Below are 10,669 nucleotides of genomic sequence, written 5' to 3'. Positions count from 1 at the left end.
GACTGAGCTACCTGGAGTAATCTGGAGTGAGTAAACACATCTGGTGAAAAGGACAGACATCGCTTGATGTCCTCCATACAATATGAAAGACAATATTTCAAGTGTGCCACAATTTGTGTCCAGTGGCCAAAAACAGAAGTGACCAATTTAGGATAAAGATAAATTTGATCAAAACCTCATCAGAGCTACAGAGGAGCAGCTAAGTTAAGACAGGTTTAACTAATCCTGCTGAAGAAATCTGGCTGCTTTCATAACTCAGTGAGGTTGATCACACAATAACTGATTAAGAAAAACTTACCTTATGTGAAAACAGAATGAGAATTTTAAATTCATAAAAACTGAAAAAAAAGTTGCAAGTAAAAATATATAGAAAAAAATGCTTGAATAAACAACAATAACTTAAAGCAGCTGCTTAAAAAAAAAATCAGTCACAAAAATGGACAACTAATTTGAGTCACATAAATGAGAACTATTTATGAATTTATAGAAATAATACAGTTGACATTTCATCCAAAAAGTGGATGTAATGCATGTGATAAAAGAATAAAATATGGCCCCATTAGAGAGGGGTGGTCAGCAGGGTTCGAATGGATTTCTTCCCATTTAAAGCCTTACATGGCTAAGGACTTCACATCTTTTGCTTATTAGTATTATAGCTCAGAAGTAAATATTAATGAGATTTTTTAAATGATTGTTTTCAGCTCTAGCGGCCTTTTATAGTGAAACAGCAGGAAGGTGGGATGCGAGAGAGGGGGAAGGTTCAGCGGGGCAGGACTTGAACCTGTGATGGCCAGTTCAACCTTTGTTCACTGGTTGCTCATTTACCATAAGGAGACACCTTAAGTTCCTTGTCATGACAAATAGAGTTGGAGAATATGTTTCATTCTTTGTAGCGTTTTCACAGCTTGTCTTTCTGTACCATTTATTTCTTTGGAGCAATTGCATTTTTAAAATCCACCACTTGAGGGCAGCATTCACTCCACAAAAGTCAAGGGCACAGAATTAGCAGTCATTGCACACAGTATAGAGAGTATAAGTACGGAAGGATAAATTCTCAGAACAAAAGTTAGCATGTCATAATTCAAATCATAAACTTTCAACAAACAAGACACTGTAGAAGAAACAACAATGAACAATCATTTTACTGTAATTGTGGTCTTTATTTCACATGTTACAACCGCATAGAGTTGGAGTCGAAGTCAGAGAAAAAAGAACAAGTGTTGAAGCTTAAAGTGAAACTGAGCCCATCAAACAAAGAAAGCAAGATAATAAACCCTGAAACACTTAAAGCTGTTGGCACATTGTTTGAAAAGAGAACAATTTTGTGAATTGACTAAAGATATTATCAAAGTACCAGGTGTGCGTTACATTTGTTGGAAGCATAAAACACAAACCTCAAGCTAGCTAGAAAAAAGGACTGATAATAGAAATCAATATTTTTCTTGTTATTAAAAAGCTAAACATCCAAGTGAGGCAACGAGAACTCATTATGAACTCAGCAGTGCACTGCAGGATTATTACATCAGTGCTTTGTAACATCATGACTTAGAAAAAAGAAAAATATAAAAACAATCGGGTACATCCAAACTGTGACCTCAAAATTACAGTCAGTGTGGGAAAGTACAATTTTTAAAAAAGCAACAAAAACTACCATATGGTGCTGCTACTGAAGGAATGCGTTCATGATCAGCTGTCATCTCTTAACAATTCCCAAATTAATTTTAAAAAAGCAAAGGAACTCAGTATGCAGTGTTGCAAAGTGAACTGCAGCAAAGATTAATTATAATTCACCCCATAAAGGGACAAATTAGATCTACGGACGTTGAGATATCACTATAAGAGGTTGTTTTTCTTTCAGACCGCAGCCTGGTCTAATGTACTGCCTCTTTGTAACATAAATCAATACAATGTGTAATCAATATCCTTAGAAACAATGTTAATACTTCTAAAAAATGTTATAAGATTTTTTTTATTTCTTCCAAAAAAATATATCCATAAGGTGACAGTGTGTTTATCATCTTTCTTTACTCCAGTTGGTGTTGTAATGAAAGGAAACATACTGTTTTTACTTCCTGAAGTCAAGGACAAAAGACTCAAGAGCCAAATTTGTTCTGTCCCAAATTTGGTTCAAAATTTTGCAAGGAAGATTCAACCTTTAGAAATATAGGTGCAAAAAAAATTTATATTTGATTTAATAGACACACTTTTCAAAAGGAAAACACATAACAGACCACTGATTCATGAATCAGCTGTTAAAACCCAGCAGTGTGCATAAATAACTCCTAACAATCAGAAACAATGTATTACTTGTCGGGGAGAAATTGATGATAGCTTCTAGTCTAACTTTAGCCCACACATTATTACCTCAAAAACACAAAGTGTAGTCAGGGCCTGTTACCATTAACTGATGCCATTAAAGTGACATTTTTGGCAAATGGAAGCATTAAACATTCTGCTCAAACTTGTCCCTTCCCCTCCGGTCTTCAGGGTCTTTTAAAAGAACTCACACCCCTTACACTTTTCCACACCAACACACTGTCGCATCACAAACACAAAATGTCATTTATGGTAATGGGACCAACACAGAGTAGTATATAACTATAAGGTGGATGGCGAATGATACAAGTTGAATGTTTTTCTTAGCAAATGAGCAATTTTAAAGTGTTGTGCGTCTCTATTCAACCCACTTTCGTAATGCAACTATATTCTGTATATTTCAGTGCAATCAATTGCTGTCAGAAAGCACCTAATTGGTTAATGTGTTAGTTATCCTCCGTTGCTTTGCAAAAGCATCATAGAAATTAACATGATGAACAAAGATCATTATGAAGACGAACAATAACAATAGACAGAGGAGGTACAAAATATAATGTTAGTTTTTTTAAAACACTATCCTGAACTTTGAACATCTCATAAATGACTGTTCAATTGGAATCTGCTGACAATAGACAGAACAGGTATATAAGAACATAAAGTTAGTTTTTTAAAGACCATTCTGAACTTTGAACGTCTTATGAAGGACTGTTCAAGTGGGATCTGCAGACAAGACAACTATTAGTCGGCCATGAATCTGGCCTTTAAGGACGAGTGACAAGCAGAAGGTCATAAGAGGATCAAACAATACAGGAAAAACATGGAGGAAAAAACACGCATGCAGAACAGCAGTGAAATGGATGGGTGTTAGAACGGTCTGGTGAAAGTCCAGGTTTAAATCCAAAACAGACATCAAACCCCATCCTCTACTTAAAAATGATGCACTACTTTGTGTTGGTTATCATAAGACTCTCATAAATTAGACAAAAGTTTGTGATTTTGATGTGACAGAACATGAAGCAAACTGCTCAAGAGGTACAAGTACTTTTGCAAGTCACTCCATGTGCTGCAACTCCGTTAATAGAAATTAACTACACCATAGTATGATAACCCAAAATAGTAAAATGTTAACATTGGTAAAAATGATTAATTATATTTAAAAAATGTAAAAAGGATTAATGCTGGAATCCCTCTCCCGTGCAACGACTGGTCTGTGCTCACACCTCCAGTGCAGGTGGTTTTGGCAGTGGTCCTAACATTTGTGCTTCATGGCAAGCTGCAGAAAAATTGGGGGGATTAAAGAATATTGGTGAAGAAATTCAAGAAAAGGATGCCAGTGTATTAAATCCTACCATTAAAGTTACAGACTCCTCAATAAAGCACACATCGAATCACAGCAGGGGGAATCAGGCTGCATCGTTTAAGTTATTTCATAAAAATGAAAGCTGCCAGGTAAACTACTCAGGCTTGTTATTTTCAAATTACACCTTCTGGAAGTTCATCTGTCTTATTAATAGCAGTTGTAATTGGCTTTGTGGGAGTCTCATTAGGGAGGTGATTAAGGTCACCAATCAAATGCTAAGCCACCGGGTGGAAGAACAAAACAAAATACACATCCACGCACAAAGTCACACACACAACCAGAGACAACAGAAGGAGCATGAAGCTTTGTGATCTGACAAGAGCTGAATTCTACAGATCGATCCAGTGGGGGCAGCAGAGCATCACAGACAAATTAGCACTTTTGATTAAAACTGAGCAGTGTAGTTAAAACTGTCTGCAGCCACAAAGTGAGCTGCAGAAATGAGACTGCAGAAATAGAGGAGGGAAAAGAAAGGCAAGGTGACCTGCTCGCAGTACTGCAGATGTTTTCTTTTTTTCTTTTTGCTGCAATTTCTTAGAAAGCTAAGATTCACAGCATGAAGAGGTAACCCTAAAACAACAAAGAAGACTAATACCTAATTATTAAAAATGTTATGATAATGATGTTGCTTACTAATAAAATGTAACAACAGATATTTTATTATTTGTAGAATTTAGTATTTATTACGCTACTATGTGTGTATTTTCTTCACAGCAATGCCTGCAGTGTATTTTCAGACCACCCAACCCAAGAAGGCAAATTTGAATGAAAGATCTGGACAGGTTTTCTTGCTTGAATTTGCGTTAATCTCTCATCTGTCAATCAAATTAATACACTTTACAAAATTAGCTTAAGTAAACTAAATCTGCTTTTCCTGCAAGCAATAAATTTACCAACACATCTGAATGTGTTGAAAATTAGGAAAACTCAAAGGTTTCACTGTATCCAGTAAAAACAGCATGTGTTTTAGTAAAATAATAATAAAAAAAATGTGCAAGCCATATAAGCTTTGAGGCAAATTGGATCAAGTGGGATGAGAAATGGCAGCAAATGAGTCATTCACTGTGGGGTTTATGTAGTAATTTTCTCTGGAAAAGAAACAAAGCCATTTCATTTCTCTCTGCTTGTCAAACTTTCTGCATCTCATCGCTGCAGGGAATCTCATCTGTGAGCAGCAAGAGGGTCAAACAAGCTTTTGCAATTTACACTCAATCATTGTACCACCTCTTTTATCATGCATAATTTAAAACTGGCCATAATGGGTGAGTTTATTCTGAAAGTTAACAGCAACTTGTTTTTGTGTGCTCTTTTAAGGAAATACTTGATTTTACATTTACTCTGCAAATCTTAGGTGTGTGATTTATCCAGTACAATAATATAGATATTGTACATGTTTTTTAGCAATTCATCTTTTTTTTTCTGCTCAACTTTCTTTATAAGAAATAAAAAAGCAAGAAAATGGTAAAAAGGAACTATATTGTATTGATTGTGCAGAAATGTTTACTACTAATACTTTCATCACAGTACAGCACAACTTACAAGAATCCTTCAATATAGATATTTTTAGCTAAACTAAAGATGACAAACTGCTATTTTCACATCGACGAAGGGAACGAGCACCTAGAATTTTCTTAAGCATTAATGAGCGTCTAGTTTGACTCACCTTGTGTGCTGTGACAGCAAACTGTTCAGCACTGTTCATCATGTCTGCAGTCCTCTCCTCTGCCCGACCTAATCGCTCACCGCGCTCATTCAGAGCCTGGCTGGCCTTCTGTACAGCACTGGTCACACTGTCTGCAGCTGAGTGTAGTATACTGTTACCTGCAGAAAAGGGTAGCAGCAAAGCCATGAAGCAGGGAGACCAACAAGAGGCAGGAAGTGAGGCAAAACAAAGTGGCGGAAAGAGAAAAGAAGGGGGAGAAGAAACTTTGGTTACTTTGACAAAACCTGTGAAATTACAAGCGGTGCAATCAGCACCCCTGACCAATAGTGTTAATGATGCCAGACAAAGTCATCAGGAAACAAAATGGTCTCCAGCTGGTGCAAAGTGGGCAGGTGGCTAATGAGGATTCTTCAGAGCTGATTTAATGAAAGGAAGAACATAATGGGCATTCTAGAGCACCATCTTTGTCACTTCAGCTTTGGATGTAAAGTTTTCCAATGTACACTGCAGGCCATGGCTTAATAATGCCAACAGTGCCACATAATCTGAAAAATATGAGGTTCTCCATGATTTTTCTTTGAGTGCCTCTCCATGAACACAAGAAATAGGATGAATGACAAGTCTAGGCAGTGAACAAGCTCAATAATAACTCAGTAATACCAAAGCACCTGCAACAAAATGCATCAGCAGACCCGATTCATAAACTGGACAACAAAACGAATACAATCGTTGGCTTCTTTTGACAATTTCTAAGGGTGTAAAAGAAGGGTTTTTCACTTCCTTTATTTAATTTTGAACTTCTTCAGCAAAGTATTTATTACTCTATTTTCTAATTTAAAGCATGATAAAGGACAGCTGGCCTCCTGGGCTGCCCTGGAAACCCAATGGTGGATATACGGACAGACCAAAGATAACTTCAGATAACTTTGGCAGTCCTGCGGATGTTTCCTTTGATGAGGCATTCGACTCTTACACGATGGGAGTTCTGTTAGATCCGTACCTAAGGACACCTTGGCAGGTCAGAAAAAACAAAACAAACAAAAGCACCTGAAACGTTTTTAGGTTGTGACCTACACATACATTTGGTGGCTCACAAGAGGATATTTATATAATGGCTGAGTGCATTTGGAAACTGACAACCTGGATTCTATTATTTCTCACATGAAACTCCAATATAGTAAGTGTATGTCCCTTGACAGATATGGTGAGTGACAGATAATTGGGACAGCTCCACTGCTGTCCCAAAAGCAGACGGCGAGGCCACCTGGTCGCCCTTCAGAGTTAGTTACTTTGGTAGAACAAGATCTGCAGACACGGATGGGGTATTTACATTAATGCTCATGTAAAATGAAGACAGACACAAAATAATATCCATTGTTCAATTTTGTAAAAGTAAACTTTCTGTTATAGGCTTTGAGTTATTCATAAGAAGTTGCAGACCTTTTACACTTTTACCACAGATTTTTCTTTATTCCCTTCCTCCTCGTCATCCAGGGGAGCCCAGGGAGTCGTGCTCCCTTCACCCGCTGTAAAACCCCCGCACTCATCTCCTCGCACTAAAAAGAACATCTCCATTTATTTGTCTGCCTACCATTTTCTTTTCTCTGGAGCTTTCCCTGCTCTATTCACAGAAATCGGTGGCAGGCTGTTGCACCGGCTTCCCCAAGTGTACTGTAGAATGTAATTAGAGAAATGCTGGGTGGGTAGACTGTGGAACGGTTTCAGAGGAGGGAAGGGAGTTGGAGCATCGCAACTCAAAATAGATGTGAAGGAGCAGTGTGTGTTATGTGGTGCAGTTCCTGTGATTCAGACCGAATGCTGACATCTCATCTGACAGTGAAATGGGATTAGTTATCAATGCATTTACATAAAATAGTAACAGCTGTAGGATTCCAGAGGCTAAAACTCACAACTGTTTTGTTTTAGGCAAACAATTTTTTTCCCCCATCTGGTCACCTATGTTAAACAAAAAATAATATGTAGAAAGTTGATGTGAAGCTTTTGTAGACCAATGTTTCTCTATCCATGACCCATCTGTCTAAACAATGAGCAGCCCATTTTGTGTCATATTCTAACATTTTTTGGGCAGCAGAGACTCAAGAAATAGACAAGTTGTTTTCGAGGACAAAAAAAACAAAAACAAAACAAAACTCTTCCAGAACCTTTCAACAAAGAGAAACAAAACCAGGAAGTTGGACAGTGGATTCCAAGACAAGAGTCTGAGCTCCTGTGATGCTCAGAAAATGATTTGAGTATCAATGGAAACCTCATACTGACAGCTGAGCCACATTACCTGAGCCATCTATGAGATTATATTGTTAACTCTAAAAACAAACATTGCTACATAAAAAAATAAAATAAAAAATCATGGAAGAATACACACTGCAGTGTATTTCATCCTGGAAGTGAATTGGAACATTAGTAGTGAGATTTTGTAGACTCCAAGATTTTAATCATCTTATACCAGGTATGGAACAGATTATTTAATATCTAGAACTTAAAGTTAGTGTGCTTTCTTGTTTTCATCGCAAAAGCTCATTCTTTTGGGGTTAAAAAAAAAAGGCAAAAGACACCACCACATAATCTTTAGCCTGAACAAAGACGATCATACTTCCTGCTTTGTATGGAATTTTCAGGCTTAGCAAAAACATATTAATGAACATATCCAACCAAAAATGAAGTAAAACGCATTCCTATCTTGAACAGTGATGTAGCGGAGTAAAACGTAGACTATTTCACTAGGAAAACTGCTGTTTTAATCTTCTAAATTGTATAGAGACAAGACAGGGAGAGAGAAAAACAGACATGACAGGAGCCTGTAGGTATACGCTGCTGCAGTAACCTCCTGCAGTTTAATTAATGCAAAGTCTGACAGTACCAACAGCAGCATAATGAAACTGTAGGAAAGGTCCAAACATTGAGGAGAATCTCCCCAAGCTACACCCTGTTCCACTCCAAGTATATTTGATTCCAATTGTTTTTGTGGTGTTTGAAGCTATTCCACTAAGTTAAGTAACATTCTGATCACATTTAAATGTCAGATCAAACAAAATATTAATAATCCACTTCCAGTCATAAATGATGATTTGATTTATTGAGGAAACAAAAAGCTATCAGAAATGACCTTGACCCTTTGTAAAACAAAATAAATTTTAAAAAATCCATTAATGATTGAGAAGAACATGAATGATGTTCGACATGTATAAAAGGTAAAATGCTTAATTTATTTTCAACATTGTTTAGTCTTTTGAGAGACTTGTGTCTCATTTCCTATCTCTTTGAATCTGAGATTTTAATAATCTTCTGCTGAATGATGTGATAATAGGCTAATTAGTTTGTTTAATGATAATGAGCTTTGATAAACAGTCTCTATGGTGCATCTCCAAACAGCAGGTTGATGTAATGACACTATCACACAATAATTTTAAACAGGATAAATGTTTTGAGGATCACAGGAAAAAGGAATGACACAATTTTTGTCATTATTACCCCAACAAAGCATAAATTATAGTCTGAGACAATATAAACAACAGTACAGAAAACAGCATTAGTGAGGATGCAGACTGTAACTGTGCTGTCCTTGGACACCAGATTATGATTTACCTCTGAACAGCCTTTTATTAGCGAGTCTGCACAAAGTCTGACAGTGAAGGGTAAAGACAGAGAGTTTGTGGCTCGTAACCTTTGATTATCAGCATCTCAGTACTTCATGGAAAATGAAAGCTGTCCTTGTACTTACGTGAAGCATTAAGCAAAAACAAATGGATGCAAGTGAACTAATCTCAGAGAACAAATCATAGTGGTTTTTATTTTTTATTTTTTTATTAGATATTTGTGCTTTTTCCCAGTTAGGTTGTCTAACAGCTAATTTCCAAACATTACATTAAAACTCCTGTTTCATATCCTTCTATTTATAGTTGACATTTCAAAAGTTAGTCTATCCAAAATGAACAATGGGGATTCTTCTTTTTTCATATGTGTCAGATTATTTATGAAACCGGGAAGTCAACATATTGTTATTAGTAGATACGTATTTTTGATTTGCAGTGCTTACCTTGTTTTTGAGGAGGACCACGATGTGGCCCTAAGTCTGTCCTCATTCTGTTGAAATAGACCTTGCAGTGGTAAATGACTGTATCTAAGCCTTCTGCGGTGAGAAAACATCAGCCAGAAACAAGTTTGATTTGTATTACAGTTTGTTACTTTTAAATGAGTTCTATTATTATTGTCATTAATTGAAGGGTAAATAACTTAGAAGTTTAGTTCTCCATTAATGCCATGCAAGTACATAAAAATAGTTACGTAGTTAAGAAAAAGCATTCCAACTGATTTAAAAAGATGTTTTGGTGATAAATTGTAAATGTAAGTCCAAGTTAAGTCCAAGTTCTTTACAATAACAACTGAGGTAAAAACAAAAATATTTTTTAATACATATATAAATATAGATCCTGTCAGCACACCAGTCCAAATGTGTTTCTCCTGTATTAGTAGATCCCACTGGAAGAATATTCATCAAATCTTGTCATGGCTATTTGTTTGGTCATGGGGAGATTTCATAGTCTTCATATTCTGTGCTGCATAAATCTGGTATACTGTCGTTTTCACTGTGTGGCACTACTATAAAGCAATTAGATATGTTAGGCTGGTTACCATTGCTCTGGGACAATAAAAATGTCCTTGTTTCCCTGTGAGGATATAAAACCTTTAATGACATCTTTATAGGCTGGATAAAATAGACATCCACAGATCAGTAGAAGTACACAGAGAAACTGGCCACAAAGACACAATTTACAGTATTGTCTCAAATAATGCCATAATATTGACTTTGCTTCTTACATAAATAAGTGAAGGCATCACAACTAGAAAAATATTTTGAATGGTGATCGTTTTTATAAATTAGTTTACAAAAAGAAATTGGAATCAGACCGAATCTGAATCAAGTTAAACTTTGATAAATCAATTCTTCTTTCTTGAATAGTGAAGGAATGTTTTTCTTGCACCAATTAATTTTCATTATTGAATATTCCATTCAATTTAGCTACATTTTATAGCATTTGCGCTATTTCTAAGCTTATAAATGCCTGTAATTCCTCGTGTTTCTGAAGATTGAGCTCATCCACAGTTAGGGTCCCACACCTGAGCAGCGTCATGATTTTTGTTTTGCACTGGTGTGAGACTTAAACTGGAGTAGACAGAACTGGCAGCAGTCTGGGATTCTTCCCATTCTTCTTGTCATTACTTGAGTGATTTATCGACATCTCCTCTATCAGTCATGCTAAACAGATCAAGAGAAAGCAGAGCTGCTAATCTTTGACAGATTAGCAGTCAAA

The 10,669-nt window shown here is 36.4% G+C and overlaps 1 protein-coding gene across 2 annotated transcripts in view; it reads right to left on the bottom strand.

The window, feature by feature from the left end:
* Positions 1 to 1,136: 1,136 nt before the first annotated feature.
* stxbp6 (syntaxin binding protein 6 (amisyn)) overlaps positions 1,137 to 10,669 on the bottom strand; it is a 47,183-nt gene continuing 37,650 nt past the window's right edge. Inside the window, exons 5-7 of one of the 2 annotated variants that reach the window (XM_055038420.1) lie at positions 9,394 to 9,486; positions 5,340 to 5,497; positions 1,137 to 3,589 (exon numbers count right to left, since the gene is read on the bottom strand). In XM_055038420.1, coding sequence (XP_054894395.1) covers positions 3,566 to 3,589; positions 5,340 to 5,497; positions 9,394 to 9,486 — 275 coding nt within the window. In that variant the 3' untranslated portion in view covers positions 1,137 to 3,565. The remainder of the gene's footprint in view (positions 3,590 to 5,339; positions 5,498 to 9,393; positions 9,487 to 10,669) is intronic. The other variant, XM_055038421.1, reaches the window with a different exon arrangement.

This window comes from Poeciliopsis prolifica, unplaced genomic scaffold, assembly GCF_027474105.1.
Source record: "Poeciliopsis prolifica strain line A6 unplaced genomic scaffold, Auburn_PproV2 SCAFFOLD013, whole genome shotgun sequence".
Classification (NCBI taxonomy): domain Eukaryota; kingdom Metazoa; phylum Chordata; class Actinopteri; order Cyprinodontiformes; family Poeciliidae; genus Poeciliopsis; species Poeciliopsis prolifica.
This window is presented reverse-complemented; position numbering and strand designations above follow the sequence as displayed.